Source organism: Labrus bergylta, chromosome 14 (genome assembly GCF_963930695.1).
Source record: "Labrus bergylta chromosome 14, fLabBer1.1, whole genome shotgun sequence".
NCBI classification, from domain to species: domain Eukaryota; kingdom Metazoa; phylum Chordata; class Actinopteri; order Labriformes; family Labridae; genus Labrus; species Labrus bergylta.
The window spans coordinates 11,814,471-11,832,678 of NC_089208.1; the positions used below are offsets into that span (position 1 = coordinate 11,814,471).

An 18,208-nucleotide genomic window follows, 5' to 3' on the forward strand; every position below is an offset into this window, starting at 1 on the left:
AGAGGAGGTCAAAGCCACTGAGCCCACTTTTGATCAAACCTCATGTGTCTTTGTCCCCTAAGTGCTTACTATGTTTGTTTTAGTTTTTTTGTCTGTTTGCTCCTTTGGTCACATGATAACACATTACCATAATGGGGATAGAAGGTGGTTGCAAATACATCCCTTTCCCACTCCTCCCCTGTTTAAACACATGCAAATGAGCACTTTCACTGCGTAAATATTAGCATGTGGCTATATCGCACAGCAAACAGTTATTATAAAAAAAATTAAAAACCTCAAGCAAAGATCACTGTGCAATGTTATACATGTAGTCACAGTGCATTCATATACAGGGCATTAGGGTAATCTTACAATGAAGTGGATGCTGTCCATGGTGCTGATTATGATATATATACCATTTCTATCTGATTATGCACATATAAAGAGAGATAGGGATTTTTGCATAATAACATTTAGAGCTCACTTGAAAGCTTGGCAAGTAATATGTTAGTTCAAAACAGATCATGCATTTATTTATTTTTTTACTTATGACTTTTAGGCGGCTCTACTAAGTGTTACCCAATAATTCATCATCTGAGCTGCTTACATCCGTGACCTCCATCTGCTTCAGCTTTTGTGGAATATGCTTTATTCATAACTGAATGAATCGCTCTCTTCATGTCATCCCAGCTAAAGCAAGCCTCTAAAACTTGTCCTCCTACCTAATCCCCGCCTTTGATAATCAACATTATTGCTAATTTACATCTCTCAAGTAAAGCTGACAGCCATTCTGAGCCCTCACATGCAGTACAGAGGTTAATTAATGCTCTCCTCTCCTTCTCTCACTCTTTCTCTCTCTCACACACATTTTTCTGAGATTTCAAAGGCATTGACCTCTTTTACCCTTCCCTCACTGCTTAACAAAGTGGATGTCATTATCCCTTTCCACATACTTATTATTTGATCTGTCATTGTTTTGTGTTTTTTAGAGACAAAAGGTAACAGACTGTAAACTCAAACCAAACAATTTACCAATCAATCAGCTTTATTTTTAAAAGACATCATCTTAACAGTGGTGTGTACATGTAAGTCCATGGCCTGTTTGTTCGTGGAACAAGATTGTTACATGGAGGATTATCTAGCTGGGTCATTGAAATGTCAACGTGTCTTTAGCTTCATTTGCAATACATTTTACTACACCAAGAGTACAATTTTAATAGTGTTTCATTTAAATATAAAACAATATAGTATAATACTTTGTAGTAGATCATGTATTTTTCAGTTATTTTCATTTTGACACGGGCCTAAAATGTGAAGCATAAATAGGATGAGGGTCTTCTCCAAAAAAATTGTGTTTTCTCCTCCTGCTCCACACTGGCTTCTTTGTACTGATCCCAGCTTTGACATCAACTGGGTCAAACATGCGGGAGGGAGGGAAGGAGGGCAGCAGCTGGATCCGACCGTCAATGTCACCCTTGTTAGTCAACTTTATCCATGTCAGTCACTGCCGATTCAATTTATTTCACTATTTCGTCTGTGCAGTCCTCTTCTCTTTCCTTGTTTCTCAAGATGCCGCTTATACATGTTCAATCCAATTTACTGATGTCTAGCATGTGTGTGTGCAGATTGATTACAAAGCATGTTGTTGTTGTGAAAGGTAATTGAAGTCACTATGCACAAAAATTAACAACTCTGTGGGTTAACATAAACTGAAAGCGCTGAACTAAGTTTAAATACATTTTCATTTGCATAAGAAAACTAAATATTTCTAACTGACCATAGCAAAAGTCAAATTCTTACTTAATTGCCATATTGTAATATTACATAAATATCTATCATAATTCATGTGTATTTGTCTACTTAAAGTATGCACCAAGAATTTTTCAGAACATCTGAAATACAGAAAACATCCCCAAATACCAATAAACTCTCATATTCAAGTTTGTGAGCTGCTCTGTGTCCCCTGTCCTACACCCATGGCTCTATAAATAATGACTGGCAGCTGAAATGGGACTTTGTGACTTTAAGATGTGACTCGGGGAGATGTGCTCTATCTATTGTTGATGAGACAAAAGCGCGAGTCAGATTCATATAGGAGTGGCGGGGAATAACTTCTCATATCCTCATATCAGAGTCACAAAGCCAACCAGCAAAACTTCAATAACCCGCGCACTTCTTTCTCGACATGGGTGAGTGGATCGAATTTTTAATAACTCTTATCATCTATTATTAATGCCATTTGAAAATGTGGATTTCAATAACTTACTAATGTTGCCTTTAATATATCCTTGCTGTCCTCAGTCATCGTGTTGCCCTTCTGCCCCGTGGGAGAGATTTGCTGCTTTAGCCTTGTGTTGAAGTATTTTTATATCCACATATGGATTATTCATACAATCACACTTTGCTCTTATTCTTCATATATGATGTTTGTTAACATACAACGACAATTTCAGAAGATTGAGAAGAAAACAGCACAGTCTCTCAGGATTTATTGCTTTTGAATAAAGAGAGCAGTCCTTGTTACCTCGTCTAACCCTTTAACCCATAAAGCAGACTGCACTCAGAGCTGCAGACAGAGACGAACAGTCTCATCATGCCAGGGCCATGCCAGGTCACTCATGTGAAAGAGGTCAAATACTCCCACATGTTTTGCAGGCATAAATTAACTATTCTCCATGAGAACTGAGGACCCAAAACAACTTCTGCCAACCATTTTTCTCACTCACAGGCATCTCGTGGGCTTTCTTTTGCACATTTTATAACAGATTTCCAGTCCTGATTGACAACCTGGCATCTACTGTTTCTGTTATGCAGGTTTGTGCACAGAATAAAGAGGCCTATAATGGCCTCTGTCACTTTGTTAATGTAACTACACAGCTGAAGAGTGGGCGTCCACGGGCACAATCATATTTGGGGTCCTCATTCTGCTGCTTCTATTTATACTTTAGAAGTAGTTTGTTTAACATACTTAGTGTTTCCTCCCACTAAAATCCTGTTATCTGTGAAATATCTGAATGTTTTCGTTCCTCTGAATCAGGTCCGATTTCTACATTTAAAACTACATAACTCTTATTTTATATATATTTTAAGTTGTTGTTGTTGTTGTTGTTGTTGTTGTTGTTGTTGTTGTTGTTGTTGTTGTGGATCCATTCAAATTGCCCCTTGCTCATAAAGATCCGCTTGCTCTTTGAACACTTGAATACACCCTCTGCTGGCATCAACTCTCAGTGGTACCAGTCTCAGCCATCTGTGGGTGGAGGATGGCTTGAGTAGTGACATTGCCTGTGGTGTAGATGCAGTCCTGGTGACCCCACTGCCACAACTTACTACATTGTGTGTTTGTGTGTGTGTGTGTGTGTGTGTGTGTGTGTGTGTGTGTGTGTGTGTGTGTATGTGTATTGTGGCACTATTGCCTTTGTTTGTTTGACACCGCTGCCCTTTGTTCCTCCCCGAACGTGGCTAAAAAAACAATGGATATTCTATCTGCAGCCACAAAGAGAAGCCTTTTCTTGAGGCCACCATCTCTCACTTTTGCCTGGTGACGCCTGTGACCACTGGAGACAGAGGGCAGGACCTGATTTGTGCTGTGAGGTGTTGGTACAGGCGAAGGACCTTTCACATGCGGATGAAATCAGCGTGTCAGAGGGGCTTATTTTACTTTTAGGAAAAGCTTTTAGGCAGATTTGTTCATCCCTGGTTGGCTTTGGGATCTTTCTTGTTGTGGAGCACAGGATCAGAAGCAGCAAATGTTTCCGGTCAGGCAGCCTTGGCTTTGCAAAGCCTTAGGTGCTTTCCTCTATCCCATTTCTGCCAATGCATTTATTAACACTGTGGATGTTTGCTACCTGCTTCAACAGCACTGCTTACACTGGAAGAGGTGCATGAGATTGATGTGAAGACACTTTTGTTTGGACGCTTTTGATGGGAGTCGCTGCTTGAACTTTGCTTGAACTACTGCATCATTTTTTTTTGTTCTGTTGCTTTTTTTTGCCTCTTGCTGAGTTTGGGGTGTGTGTACATGGATGTGCAGACAGAGCAAGGCCTATTTCATAGCTCCCCCACAGTGGCGTAGATGTGCTGTGTGGTAATATGTGCGGTGTGTGCCGCCTGTGTGCTGATTTATTATGCCCCCTCAGGTTGTTATGATTGCTGTATCCGCTGCCTCGGGGCAGTGCCCTACCCGTCCCTGGTGGCCACCTTGCTGTGCTATGCTGGCATGGCATTATTTTGTGGCTGTGGGCATGAAGCGCTGACCAACACCGCAGTCCTGGTGGAGACTTACTTTGCCCGCAATGTTCAGGACTTTGCCATCATGGCCTCCTTGTGAGTAACACTTCATTTCACCATCTAGAGTGTGGTTTTTGGAATGTTGAGAATTGTTAAATTGTTCTGATTACTCCCGCTTCTTCTTCCCAACTTCTCAGTATCAAATACTTCCAGTACGTCATCTACGGCCTTGCATCATTCTTCTTCCTCTTTGGCATCCTTCTGCTGGCTGAGGGTTTCTACGCCACCAGTGCTGTCAAGCAGACGTTTGGTGAATTCAGGAGCACCCACTGTGGCCGCTGCCTCAGCCTGACGGTGAGAATAACAAGGGGGGGGGGGTTATGACATCATTGCCAACTTGTACCATGTAGGCTTCAGAGGATCCATAGCGATTTCTTCACTGCTAATTCAACCAACTTTATAAATCCCACTAGCGGTGATTGGTTTGGTTCAGTTTTTATATTAAGAAAACAGTGCGTGCAGACAACAATAAATTATACATATGTGCTAAATATGAGATAAGTTCTAAAAGAAGTACTGTTATTAAGTAGGCCACAAAGAAACTTAGTTAAAAAAAAAATCTAAAGAGCCGTCTTGATGACAGGATTTTTCATGATCAAAGGATAAAAAGACTGTCAAGAACAATTCATCTTTGGGAGCATTTTGTTATCTGATTGCAGAGGGTATGAACGGCTTTGATACACTCTTTTAATCTAATATCATATTTTGAGGCAACAGTTAGAAAGCATATCTGTCATAAAGAAAGGAATCTTTCATTCAAATTAACTTAATTAATGCCCCAAGAAAGGGATCAGACAATTTCCAGAGATCTAAGACATTACTGTGAAATGATTGGTTGTATGAGACACACTATGCCAAATGTTATGGCCTATATCTTTTTATTGTTCGTGGTTTTTTTAGCCACAGCCATCTCAGTCATCAGTTCAAGTCTTGTGTATCACCAGAACCTAAATACTGTCCTGACATGAATACGATTTATTTTAAATTCTTCATTGCGAGAAACAACATCTTGTTGTTATATTTAAGAAGACATAAAGCATTATTGAATGTTGGGGCTGGGCTGATTTATTATGCCAATTCTATCCATTTACATTTATAAAAAAAAAGAAAAAAAAAGAAATAATGATGTTAAATATATCATATTGTAAAACAAAGTCGAATGCAGTCTGTGGTTTTGAAAGCTTCTCAGCAGAATCACAAACTCTGGTTTGATAGCTGATTTAATGATATGATGATACTTAAACTATTTCCATGCACTTTTTTTTATTTCTCCAGTTCATCGTTGTGACGTACATCCTGGCCTTCATCTGGCTGATTGTCTTCGCCTTGTCTGCTATCCCGGTCTACTTCTTGTTCAACATGGAGCAGACCTGCCACACCGTCAACATCCTGGCTGAAACCACCCCCAGCATCAATCAGCACGGCTGGATCTGCATGGACGCCAGGCAGTTCGGTGAGTTGTTTATGTAATGACTGACCAGATCTGGAGAATCTAAATGTGTTAGTGGATAAGTTGTAAAATGATGGAGATAACTACACCTTTATCTTATTTGATCTACTACTGTTTTCCCGGATTTGCTGTGTGCAAGTTAGAACTAAAATGCGTCATAACTCATCATGATTCAGCGACAGTCAGAGGTACTTACGTCATGTCTCCGTTTAAGGTCTGCTCCCGTGGAACGCGATGCCAGGAAAAGCTTGTGGGATGACCTTGGCATCTATTTGCAAAACCAGCGAAGTGAGTAGATGAATCCAATCGAACTCTTTAGTATTTCAAATCTGCTTCCTCATTTTAAAAACATTGTGCAGAATCAATTTATCTTCTGAATGAGGATGGCTGTGTAAGAGAATTAGCATTTGTATCTAATAAAAAGACACAAAAATACAAGTAATGTGTTTAATTCTTTGAATAAATATGAACTAAACTCTGTTTGGCATTTTTTACAGTTCTATGTCACCTATGACCTGTACATTGCCACATTTGCTGGTGCCGGGATCACTCTCCTAGCACTGGTGAGCAACTGCTTTGACATTTTGATGCTTTTTGGTAAGACTCAGACTCAGAGGGAGTTAGACTCAGTCCGTCAGACTTTACATTTGATTCAAGTGTGCTTACTTTTTAAAGGTTAGTTCACCCAACTTACAAAAAGACATGACATGTTTAATTGTAGTACGACGTATTCACATAGTTCAGTCTTTTGGGTTGGCCAGGTTCAGAAATATTTGTCTGCCCAGCAAATGAGATGAGATGAATGAAAGTCAAGCATTAAACAATGAAAAAAATGAATAAAAGAAAAAAAACTAGTTATGAATGAACCTGCATCCTACTGATGAAAAAGTCCCGACCTATACTTCACAGTAAATCTGAAATATGTAAAGTTAGAAGGATATCGCCGTAGTCAGTGGTATGTGTACAGGAGAAACAAAATCATTTGTGTTGTCATGTTGCATTTTCTGTTACATTTTGTCTAGTTTGTTCCGTCTCTATATATTGTCTCAGTAATGAGATTGTAAGATTTTTTTGTATATGAGTGTTGGTGATGTAAAAAAAATCAAAATAATATACCTCATAATAAAAAAGTTACTTAGTACAACAAAAAAACAAGCTAAAACCTTACTCCAAACAAAACTACTCTCATAGCTAGATACCTATTGATGTAAGAAAGTAAATGTTCATTCTATAATGTGTACTGGCCCGTTAAAAAAGTACTTTTCAAACCTTGTAGTTAACCATGCATTGATATTTGCTCTACTATTAATACCACCATCTGAATGTCATCCTTTGTAGTTCCTGTACATGGTTGCCACCACCTACAACTACGCAGTGTTGAGGTTCCTGGGCAGGAAAGGGGTCCGCTAACGGCAACACCTCCAACCCAGTCAACCCCTATCCACTGGATCCCAGAGGGAAAGTCAGCACATGCAGCATTCATCCTCTGGGACTCAGCCCGTTCAAAACCTTAAGTATTTCTCCAGACATCTCATATAACAGACGTAATTTTTTCGTATGAACAACAGACAGAGAGATGAAAATTACTCACACCCAGCACATCCAGCAACAAATCCTCTCCTCTCCTCAGATGATTCTCTTGGCTTTGTTGTTCATTTTCCCTCTCGCGGGACGTGTCTCTCATTTGATACTTTTTGTGAAGCTTCATCGGTGCTGATGCTGTTGTCAGATTGTGATGTACGACGTTTCATGAATAATTAAAAGCGATGACAGCTCGCCTTGCAAATCATAACTGCGTATCATCCGCCCAGAGTTTACTGATGCATATATTTGATTCTGATTTTTCTGCTGCCTCATTATCAACTAAAGCAAGTGAAGCTGAATGTACCAAAGTTCTGTGTGAGTGTAAGGTGAATCCTCATACAGTTTTTCTCTTTGTACTTTTACTCACAATACATGTACTTTGAATTCACTCATAATACATTTCTGCTTTGCTTGAACAGCACTGAGTAAGATGAAACAAAAAAAGCGTACCCATTTTACTGGAGATGTTTTTTGGTTACTGCTTCAATTATGCTTTTTTTTTTAAGTTCCTGAGGTGTTGATGCTTCAATAACGGGCCTCCAGGTGATTCGTGTGTGTATGTGTGTGTGCTCATTTAAAATTAAGGCTGATTAAACCATTTAAATCTCAAGCAGTAATCTGTCATTTTATTTAAACCAGTATGCAATGTTGCAATAAAAGAAAGTGTTTCAATCCAAACAGAATCCCTTCCCCTGACAATGCACCATGTCCTTAAAAAATAACCCAGTGTGGAAATGCACAGATAAGGCAGCAGTGGTGAGTTTCTCACTCCAAACAACACATTAATCACAGAACGCTCTGGGTCTTCTCTGATGACATATTTGTCCCAGTTAGGCTTTAGGTCTTGAGAGCTTTTGCAAAGCAGCCATCACATTGGATCACTTGGTTATGCAAAAACATGGGGGTCAGAAAATCTCCCAGGGCCTGAGCACACACACCACACTGCAGAAGAAAAAAAAACACTCAATTTTAAAATTATGCAATGACGAGAGCCTGTCAGATTCAATACAAAGCAACAGCAGTATGTTTCCTTACAAGAGAAGAAGAAGAACAAACCTTGAGGCAGTCAGGGTGGCACCTCACCAGAGGTTCACTGAAGCTGATCTTTATGTTTCCATCAATTATTTTGTCACAGAACGAACAAAAAGGTATTCCATTGCTGCAGAAGAGAGAACGTGTTTAAAAAGAGTATCCCCTTTGTGTATGAACTTTGCATCTACACCAATAAACAAACAAAAAGGTACTTGAAGACCCTACTTTGCATGACCTAACTCTAAAGAGTTGTTTTTAAAGTGAGACATTACCTGGTTTCCTTCAGAGTGTATGTTGGTTGTTGCTCCTCCACAGGCTTTTGTATCACTTCAGAGCTACAAAATAAAAGTAATAGGCAAGGGATAAGTCAAAAGATATGAATATTCCACATTAATATGTTTTGTTTCCTGTTGTTTATGAGAGCTCACTCACTCATTTATAACATCAGGGTCTTGGATCACTTTTGTCTCCTCTGTGTGGATTTCTTTCAGGTCTGTCGCAGGTTCAGGAGCAACTTCATCAGTGGCCGTCTCCTCATCTAATGCATCTGTCAGTTCAATGACCCTGTAGGTGAATGTATCCTGAGCAGCTTCAGCATCATCCACCACAGGATCTGCAGCACTCTCAGGAGCTGGTTCAACACTTTGCTCGACAACAGGCTGGATTTCACATTCAACTACCTCTTCAACTGTTGTCTTTAAAAGTGGCTCTGCTGAGGCTGCAGACTCTTCACATGCCACAGACTTCACTTCAGGTTCAGCAGCAACTTTAGTGGGGGATACAGATACAGTATCTGCACCTAAGTCAGGGACTGGTTCCTTGTGGCTGCCGGGGGCAGCTTCTTCTTTTTCCATTTGAGTCACATCAGGAGTCTTAAGAGACGACTCCACAGCGGCTGTGGCTTCAACAGTTTCTTCTGCAACATCTTTCTCACAGCTCTCCTCTGTAACAGCTTGAGTGGGCGACTCAGACTCAGATTCTGCCAATAACTCTGCAACTTTTTCAACACTTTCTTGGAGAGCGCTATCCTCTCCTGGCTTGGCATCAGTCACATCAGTCTTGTCAGATGATGACTCCACTGAGACCTCAACTACAGATTTAATCATTTCTTTTGCAGCCTGTTCAGGAGGGTGACTCTCCTCTGTAGATTGAACTGTTGGTTCAACTGCTCCATCCTCCACAAGTGTTGCATTTGTTGACTCTGGTTCAGGCGCAGGTTTTTCTTGAGTTTTGACTTCGACTGGAAGTGCAACATGGACAACATGATCTTCCACTGTAGTGTCTGCAGAGATCTTAGCTTCTTCAACGGTTGTATCAGCAACCTCTTCCTTTAATATTGCAACTGAGTTTGCAACTTGTAGCTTAGCTTTATCTTCTGCAGAAGACACTGGTTGTGCCTCTCCATTGTGAATGCATTCTTCTACAAGAACATCTGCAGAGACCTCAGCAGCCACCTCTATGTGTTCTCCATTTATCTTGTCAACTGACGCATCTGCATTTGCTCCCTTGTTTTCTGCAATTGTGTTGGAAATAGATATTTCTGGTCCATCATTTTGGATAGTTCGCTCAGCAGGTGCTTCGGGCCTGTAACAGAAGACAGATACTGATTCCAAGCATCCAAAAAAAGCACATGAAGAAGAATACCCATCTTTTTGGGGAGGAGTAACTTCAACATTTGCCTGATTAGGCTAAAATGTGGAACAGAAAAGAATTAAGTTATACAGTAAATATTTAGGCCAATGTATGTAAAAATTTGTTTAGGTGTTCAAACCTTGAAACAAGTGGATTTACAGGGTAACCATGAATAGTTGCTCAATTTATTCACTGTTTGTGGGTTATTAAAATTCAGTATACAGCCTCTTAGACTGAACAAAGTGTCTGTGGAGAGGACTCAACGGATCATTTTCTGAGCTACAGATTAAGAACAAGAAGTCAACCTTGGAAAAAACCTTGGCATGTATAACCTGTAAGAACTGAGAAGACTTGAAAATAGATAGTTATATCTTGCTAATTAATTTTTTACACAAGCAGAGGAAGATTTCATCAGCTTCACACTATAGGCTCAAATTCCCATCAGGGCTGACTGGGCTGCAATACAATGGTTTAAAGAGTTTCTTCTTTTTGAAAGTGTGAGAGGTTCATCTATGTCCTACACACAAAAATGTTTCCAAGACAGAATGTCACTTATTAGAGGATGAGCGCAACAAGTTTAACATAAAAGATGCAATAATCTAAGCTGAGTGGTAAAAAAAAACAGAACAAGCAAGCTACATTTATTGATGAAGTAAAGCAGATAAATACGGCATTAAATATCAACAAACGCTTGTTAACAGTTCAAATGCCACAAAACACATTACTCTGAAGTGAGGGGTGGAGATGTTTTCTTGATAATCCTACTGATCCAGTCATCCATGAGTCAATTTGGTCCCAGATTGTGTCTCATCTATGAGCGATGCACGCAATAAATCAGAGGCACAAATATTGGACAAGAGTCAATTATGCCTGCAGTCGCAAAACATCTCAATAATGATTCAGCTCCAGATCGATCGTAAGGTCATGCTCCACTTGTTTTTTTGTCCAAGAGAAGAGCAGAGCAGAGAGTAACACAACCGATGCAATACTGGTCATTGTGTCATACTCAAAACAAGGTGTACTCATATATGACTAACTAACTAGTTAAGATGGTGTTATAGGCTATTTAACAGCAAACATTTCACAAACCATCTAAAGGTGGGGAAGGGTGCACAATTTGATATGAGAAAGATAGAAAAAATGTTGCCATAGTTTTGGTTTGATTTCTTTTCTTATTCTCATAAATATTCCAGCTCTCTTTCGTAGCTGTACTTTGATAGGATGACATTTATTATGTTCACGTTTGTCTTCAGGGTTATACACTTATTGTGTAAACAGGAACTTTTATACTCTTACTTTGACGGCACTCGTCGCGTAACTTCCGGTATACTTCCTGGATTGTTGTGTATCCGCGTTAGCCATTTCATGCTAAGCAGGTAAGTGTTCTGTCCTGGTTAAAGATAACCGCGTATTTCAAACCTTCTGTCACGATATATATTTAACAATGAATTAACCCCCCCCTCTTGATAACAGCGTGCTCAGCGTCACATTAAACTCAGGAGAAGAACGACGGCTGCCCAAAACAAGTAAGTGACCTGTAGTTTTAACATGTAGTCCTCCACTAAAGGAGATCTTTGAAACCTTAGGGCAAGAGAGGCTAAATGAATAACTGTGAGTAAAGAAAGATAACTTGATGGAGATGTTCTACTACTATTTTAAGAGCTCTTTTTTTCACAAGTTTGTTAGAAAGTCGATTATAAAGAGGGGTTTTTTTGGATGTTTTTTGGAAAAAGAAAAATCACCTGAGAAAAAAAAGATGTGTTTGGGACTCTGCTGCTGCAAATTCTGAGTATTGCACTTATAAATAAGGATATGATGTAATTCCCATATCAGAGAACTGTGTGTTATCTGCTGTTCATTGTAGTCAAGGTGAAAGTGAAAGACCACAGAAGATGAAAACTACTGAATGTGTTGAGTCTTCGTGAGAAACTTTTGTTTTCAACTGAATTCATTAAGATTTGTAAGCTAGTTGTGATTGTAATTCATTTCATTGAATGCCATCCTAGAAATAAATGCCATCGAGAAATCATCTTGACAAAATCGGGAGGAAAACGAAGAAGAAATGGACAGAGGAGTCCATGGAGCGAGCGCTGATCGAGGTGAAGTCTGGGAGGTGCACGGTGAGACAGGCCGCGAAGCAGTTTGGAGTCCCGAAATCGTCACTTGGGGACAGAGTCAGCGGACGGGTGACACCGGGGAGTCGCAGCGGGCCAGCTCAGCTTATAACATCTGCGGACGAGGGGCTTTTGGTGGAGTTCTCTTTATACATGTCCAAGCATGGATTTCCGCTGACTAAGCAACAGCTGGTGTCATTTGCTTCGTCCATTTATAAGCGGCAGCATCGGAGGGTCGCGTTCTCTAAACTAGGACAGACCTGGTGGCTTAATTTCCGAAAACGGCAAGAAAACAACATAACAATTCAGCCGGCGGACAATGTTGTCCGAGGGAGGTCTGTGTGTGTTAGGAAAGAAGCAGTGGACCAGTTTTTTCATTTACTGAACACCGTCATGGACGCTCGAGAGCTCCGAGACAAACCTCACCAGATCTTTAACTGCAACGAGACAGGATTTCAGCTCAGCAGGAGGAGGGTGATTCTCCCCAAGTCTACCAGTCAGGGCTGCAAGCCAACGGCAGGTTTAAGAGATCAGATCTCTGTCCTGCCTTGCTTTAACGCAGCTGGAGAGGACATTCCCCCGTTCATTATCTACTCAAAGGCCTACCCAGGAGGAGTTTGTTACAAGACACAAGGGCCTCCGAATGCTCTCTACGGATGGTCAGACACTGGGTGTATCAACTCTGAGCTTTTCAAGAAATGGTTCCTCAAACACTTCCTTCCGTGCGCACCGAAGGAGCGTCCCCTGCTGCTGATTTTCGACGGCCACAAGTCTCCTGTGAACCTCGAGGTGGTGGAAGCCGCTCGTAAAGAGGACGTCATCTTTCTCTGCCTTCCCCCTCATTGTTCTCACATCCTGCAGCCACTCGATGCAGGGCTCTTTGTTCTACTGAAGCAGCGTTTTGGGGCCCTCATAGGGGACGGTTGTGCCACTGACACTCACTTTGCAGTCAGTAAGAAGGAGTTCTCAGGTGTGTTTAAAGGAACTTATCAGGTAGTGGAGGAGTGTGAGGGTATCAGGACTGTTAAGGAAGGCTTTAGGAAATGTGGAATCTACCCGCTGAACCAGTTTGCTATAAATGAGGGTCATGTAACGCCGTCCCACAGCTTTGGGTCGGCAGCAGGAGCCTCACTTTCCACATCAGCACAGGGGCTGCACAGTATAAGGGACATTACAGCTTCTGGACCCTCCTCATAGCTCCTCACCACCAGAGAGACTACTGTCAAGTACAGAGCTGGACTAATTTAATAACATGGGGATAAACACGATGAATTCGATCATCCGATCTGACACACTGAATGTGTTGACAGCCCTGTACCTCCCTCTAGAGCGCTCTGTTTGTCTGTCAGCTCAAAGAAAACAAGCTGTGCTGATATTTTCTACGTTGTGCTCAGATTCAGAAGTTGAATAACAAAGGTTTAAGTGTAGTGGAGTCCAAGTTTAAAGAAAACATTTTTATTTCTGATACTAAAAAACTACATCTTACTTTCTCTAAGATTTTTTTATTTTTTATTTCAAAATGTTGTTTACCTTTACCCCTTCAGGCCCTCATGATATTATTGAAATGGAACAGTTCAACTTAACAAAGTCTTAAGTTGAACTGCTCACTAATCATATCCCCATAAAGCCAGACAGGGAGTCAGAGGTTTAAATATTATATTATATTATATTAATATTTACAGTCTATGGTTTAAACAAGCCGTAACATTCAGAGATGTAGAACACAGTCTCTTAAGCTCTGTCTTTTTGTGTTGTTTGTGTTTAACTCCATGAAAGCTAGCTAAGCTAACTCACATCTAGCAGTATGAATACGGAAACGTTTTGTTTATTTTCTAATTAACTGGATCCTTGATCAAAAGCTTTGAGCTAGTTAACATGCTGCATGCTGGGAGCTTGTGTTTTCATTCAATTGACATATTACAGCATGATCAGATCACCTCATTTAATAAGCCATAATCTAATGGCTCTAATTAGAAATGTTTCCTTTGTGTTGTTCAGTCATGATGTGTGAAACACACCGAGAGATCAGAGGGGGGGAACAATGTTTTTCTAAATGTGTAGAAGAGAAATGATACCATCTCTGTGAAACCACTTAGGCTGGAATCTGTTATTTCTTTGCTCAAATATTCTGGAGGTACTCGAGCCATTAGCTGTGTAACCTGCTGCTGGTTTGTTGATGGGTGTCTATACAAATATGTGTTCAAAAACGTTGTGTTTTCTATACACACAGAAGAACAGGCCGACAGAATTATGTAAAGGGGAAAAAAACCTGAATAAATGAATTTTGTAACTATTGTTGCTGCACAAATGTGTTCCAGAAACTTAATAATTTACTGAAGGGGGTGCGTGTGTGTGTGCGATGATAAAGTCAGATGATGTAATATTGCTGCAATGGGTCTGGCTGCAACAATACACAGACAAGGAGCCCTTCTGCATTTATAAATACTTATAATTTTGGCACTCTGTAGACGGTTTGTCTGCATTAGAAAACACTTAGTATGGCATAATCTATAATTATTGAAAACTTTTTATGAATAAAATCCGAAATCTATGCTGAGAAAAATCCTTGCATTAGCATTAGCACACAAGTTCTGACTAAAAAAAATAAATGGCTGGTAACATACGGTATTTGTACAGCTCAAAGTGTGTTTCATTGTCATCATGATAATTCACGTTTTCGGCCGGCTGAATCTGTGTTGAAGGGGAAACATGCAGGTGTTAGAGCAGCTGTGTGTTCCTCTGTGCCTTTGGGGAAATAAAACCCCTGAAGGATTTGTATTTGCAGATTGCAGAAAAAGAGCACAGTTCAGGCAGCATCACACTGTTAGTCTTCATGAGTATTAAAGCAGCCCAGAGCTAACTTCATGTTTATGTATGTTAATGTCACATATGGGGATTTTGTGTGCCTGAAGCCTATTTTTGTTGTTTTCGTTCACTGACACAACACAGACTAAGGAGAATTTCAGTTTAGCCTTCAGAAGTGACATTTCTAAGTATACAAGTGAAATACATTGAGTTCATAACAGGAAGCTAAAAGTTCCTCTGACGCTCCAACACCCTTTGTCTTGTGTCTCCTTTCTCATAACTGTCTTTTTCATTTAAGTATGTTTTTGCAGCCTTGGAATAAATTGGTTTCAGCCTCAGAATTTTTTGAACTCAAAAAATTGTTAAAAGCTTAGATATAGTGTTTAAAAATCAACTAGTTCAGAATTAATAACCCATAATTCATTGCTAATTAAATCTATAAAATGCGAGAAAAAAAAAAAAAAGTACCTAATAGCAAGAACTTGTTTCAAACATGTTGTGAAACTACATTGACTAAATCAAATATGCAATGAAATGTAATACTCGTACATCATTTAGTGATACATGAAATGTGTGTCTGAAGAAGTGACTGTATATCAGTTGAGCAGTGTTGAGTTTGTAAGCATTTCACACCGTGTTTGATAAAGTGAAAAAGGTGACATCTGCAGGCCAAACTTTGGTACTACTGTATGGATGGACATACGTCTGTGACAATTATCACACAGTAAGAACTCAGGGTTTTTTCTACTGATGTTGTGTCCAGTTTGTAGGCCTATTATAAAACCATTATGCAGCTGTGCTTTTATAACCACTGTATGACACGAGGGATTTTCAGTTTCTCAGTGAGCAATCCACCCCCTCAGTCAAATTTTAAAGGAATTATTTATATCTTTAAATATTCAGTCAGTAGCACTCACTCAAACTTCTTGATTGTGGACAGGACATAGGAGCTCTGCCTGACTGGACTGGGTTTGGTCTCTACCACAGCCTCTTCAGTTCTATAAAACAGAACACAAGTATGTTGAAATTGCAACAAAAACATTTTCACCGGTGCACTCAGAACTTGTAATAATGAATAAGTGGAAAAACAAACATAAGTGGCTTTGCTTAAACCATATAATATCAGTTAAATAAAGGAAAGCAAACTAGCAACAGCATCCATGATAGTAAGTGCCATAATGCTTTAAATTAACAATTCTTTTTTTTTTGTTGATGTTGCAGTTTTATCACTTATAGTATACCTTGCATTTTCCTGCTCTTTCTGTGGCTGTTTTGATTTTTGGATCCAGCTGAGATCGTTCTTCAGTGAAGTCCGCACTCTGGTCGTTTGAAACACCTGTTTTCTGTCAACTTCTACAATATGCAAATTTTCTGTCAATACGGAGTAGTACAAAGAATACCTGCACGCCAAATTCAATTGAGTAAAAAATATATATATATATTTACATGTGACTTACCTTTTGACATGATGCTGTTCTCTCAGATGTAACAACCTACTGAAATGATTTAATCGGAAAAAATGTGTGAATTGAAAGGTATGCATTTGACCTGTAATTATTCCAGCAGCAGTCCATCCCACTGACTTCAGACCTGTTTACAGATTACCCAGCATCTCGTACCTGTTGTTCTGCATTCTGCACAGAATCAACTCCCCCAGATTGTAAAAGTGACATTAAAGTATTTTGTATTCTTGTTAATTTATCACTCTTGACAGTTACGGCATCTTCCGTTATGTATTTATGTAAGAGTTTTTAATTCTTGTGTAAGTGCTCACTGAAATGGTATGTTTAAATATAACTTCAACCCTGACAGATTAGATTAATACAGTTTTTGCAGATTGACTGCGATAAAAACGATGTACTGTCAGGTCAGGTTTCACTTTGTCCTCTCATTCTGTTCTTCTCCTTTGTATACTCTTTGAGCTTGAGTTAACATTTTGACCTGCACTTTTAATCTCATAGAATGAGCCTCAATGGAGATTTAGCATCAATTATCTAGGTCAAATTCATTATGCACACACAGCAAATGACAGCAATTCTGACTTTGTAATGAGCCATAGCCCTGCAGAAACAGATAATATGATAATATGAAACCAGAAATAGTATGAAGTCCATCCCTGCACCATGTTGTGATCTCACCTGTGTGCTGGTCAGCTGTATGAGCGCTGTGGAATCGCAGTGCTGTAGAGCGTCCTCTGGGAATTAATGTCATACAGGCAGGCAGGTCAAGAAACGTCAACACAAGCCCCCACCCCCTGTCTCTTCAGATTCCACCCCTTTTGGATAGAAAGTGCCACACCTACTGCAGTGCAGCTCTATCAAGTGGGCTGCTTTTCATAACAATCAAAGAGTGCAGACATAGACATATACCAATGTGTTGAATGTTACATTTGAGTGTTATTTTTACAGGTTTTCACACTTTTCAAAGAACACAATAAAAAAAATGTTTTCATTGTTTTTCCTGCTTGCAGTTATGTGTGGGGCAACCTTACACCATCTATGCCAGCCTTATAATTTAGTGACTTGTGGTCTGTGTTTATTTCCACAGATTTACGTCCTTTACAATATACTTAACATGCTGTCAATGTTTCCAGAAACTCAGCGGCCCATGATTCATTTTTTTTACATTTTCAGATCTTTAAAAAAAATAGGCTGTTTCACTTTTCATCATGATTGAGTTTAAAAGAGATCAGAGTTTTAACTATCTGGAATGTAATCCCCTGCCTTATCAGGAACTTTGAATACATTGTTCTACATGTAAGTGATACAAGCATCTCTCTAGTGAAACGGATACATGCCACCAACAAACTAAACCACAGTCTTTGATGGTTAAGTAGTTTTACAAATAAAATAATTAACTAAAATGTCTCCTCTGCTTGTAGTTCAGAGTATGTTGGTCACCATTTACTTTTTAAGTGTAATTTTCCATCACAGCCAAGTTACTTATTTTAATTAATTCATATTGTTGTTCATTGCGGATCTAATTATCTGTTCAAGTTACACAGCCTCTTTGTGGACTGCATTCACAAATCAAGAGAACTGATGAAATGTTTCTCAATCTGTGCAGACTTATGCCTAACATATGGCCCGAAAGTGAATGAAAGACTGCAGCCTTACAAAATCCCTCACCACCACACACTGGTGCTTATATAATAAGTGAGACTGCGATAAAACGGTGCAGTACAGTTGCGCCATAAATCGTTTTATATTTTGTCTTTGCTTTTCTGGTGTTTTTTCTCCTGTGGAAGCATTGAAGTTGTCCAAGTAACAAAAGACTTCAGATGGATAACATTCAGAAGTTGTGTGGAATCCAGTAAAACCTCCTC

The 18,208-nt window shown here is 39.6% G+C and overlaps 3 protein-coding genes across 7 annotated transcripts; 2 read left to right on the top strand and 1 right to left on the bottom strand.

Moving 5' to 3' along the window:
- The first annotated feature begins 2,010 nt into the window (after nucleotides 1-2,010).
- plp1b (proteolipid protein 1b) lies at nucleotides 2,011-7,910 on the top strand. Of its 3 annotated transcripts, none has more exons than XM_020635507.2 (7): nucleotides 2,011-2,168; nucleotides 4,116-4,302; nucleotides 4,404-4,560; nucleotides 5,542-5,719; nucleotides 5,931-6,004; nucleotides 6,214-6,279; nucleotides 7,055-7,910. In XM_020635507.2, exons 1-7 carry the CDS (start codon nucleotides 2,165-2,167, stop codon nucleotides 7,124-7,126), a joined length of 738 nt encoding a protein of 245 aa, XP_020491163.1. In that variant the 5' UTR covers nucleotides 2,011-2,164; the 3' UTR covers nucleotides 7,127-7,910. The 3 variants fall into 3 exon arrangements, with proteins under 3 accessions (XP_020491163.1, XP_020491162.1, XP_065819452.1); XM_020635506.3 differs by lacking the exon at nucleotides 2,011-2,168 and adding an exon at nucleotides 3,511-3,765; XM_065963380.1 differs by lacking the exon at nucleotides 2,011-2,168 and adding an exon at nucleotides 3,513-3,734.
- Nucleotides 7,907-17,298, bottom strand: si:dkey-125i10.3 (zinc finger protein 185). 2 transcript variants are annotated; one of them, XM_065963379.1, is made up of 8 exons: nucleotides 17,022-17,298; nucleotides 16,341-16,376; nucleotides 16,125-16,236; nucleotides 15,801-15,881; nucleotides 8,765-9,916; nucleotides 8,605-8,667; nucleotides 8,357-8,459; nucleotides 7,907-8,242 (listed from the first exon to the last, which is right to left on the bottom strand). In XM_065963379.1, exons 2-8 carry the CDS (start codon nucleotides 16,348-16,350, stop codon nucleotides 8,138-8,140), a joined length of 1,626 nt encoding a protein of 541 aa, XP_065819451.1. In that variant the 5' UTR covers nucleotides 16,351-16,376; nucleotides 17,022-17,298; the 3' UTR covers nucleotides 7,907-8,137. The 2 variants fall into 2 exon arrangements, with proteins under 2 accessions (XP_065819451.1, XP_020491161.2); XM_020635505.3 differs by having other exon boundaries at nucleotides 16,341-16,379; nucleotides 17,022-17,297.
- On the top strand, nucleotides 9,923-15,224 carry si:rp71-1d10.8 (uncharacterized). Of its 2 annotated transcripts, XM_020635504.3 has the most exons (3): nucleotides 9,923-11,340; nucleotides 11,438-11,490; nucleotides 11,971-15,224. In XM_020635504.3, exon 3 carries the CDS (start codon nucleotides 11,977-11,979, stop codon nucleotides 13,273-13,275), a length of 1,299 nt encoding a protein of 432 aa, XP_020491160.2. In that variant the 5' UTR covers nucleotides 9,923-11,340; nucleotides 11,438-11,490; nucleotides 11,971-11,976; the 3' UTR covers nucleotides 13,276-15,224. The 2 variants fall into 2 exon arrangements, with proteins under 2 accessions (XP_020491160.2, XP_029133493.2); XM_029277660.2 differs by having other exon boundaries at nucleotides 9,923-11,490.
- Nucleotides 17,299-18,208: the final 910 nt, after the last annotated feature.

Excerpts from the sequence above, each read along its gene's own strand:
- plp1b (XM_020635506.3), top strand. The coding sequence starts at position 3,726 with ATGTTTCCGGTCAGGCAGCCTTGGCTTTGCAAAGCCTTAG. Across the intron at positions 4,303-4,403 it reads TTTGCCATCATGGCCTCCTT|TATCAAATACTTCCAGTACG; the intron begins GTGAGTAACACT and ends CCAACTTCTCAG. Across the intron at positions 6,005-6,213 it reads CTATTTGCAAAACCAGCGAA|TTCTATGTCACCTATGACCT; the intron begins GTGAGTAGATGA and ends CATTTTTTACAG.
- si:rp71-1d10.8 (XM_029277660.2), top strand. The coding sequence starts at position 11,977 with ATGCCATCGAGAAATCATCTTGACAAAATCGGGAGGAAAACGAAGAAG.
- si:dkey-125i10.3 (XM_065963379.1), bottom strand. Across the intron at positions 8,668-8,764 it reads GACCCTGATGTTATAAATGA|CTCTGAAGTGATACAAAAGC; the intron begins GTGAGTGAGCTC and ends TTTATTTTGTAG. Across the intron at positions 8,460-8,604 it reads TACACTCTGAAGGAAACCAG|CAATGGAATACCTTTTTGTT; the intron begins GTAATGTCTCAC and ends TCTCTTCTGCAG.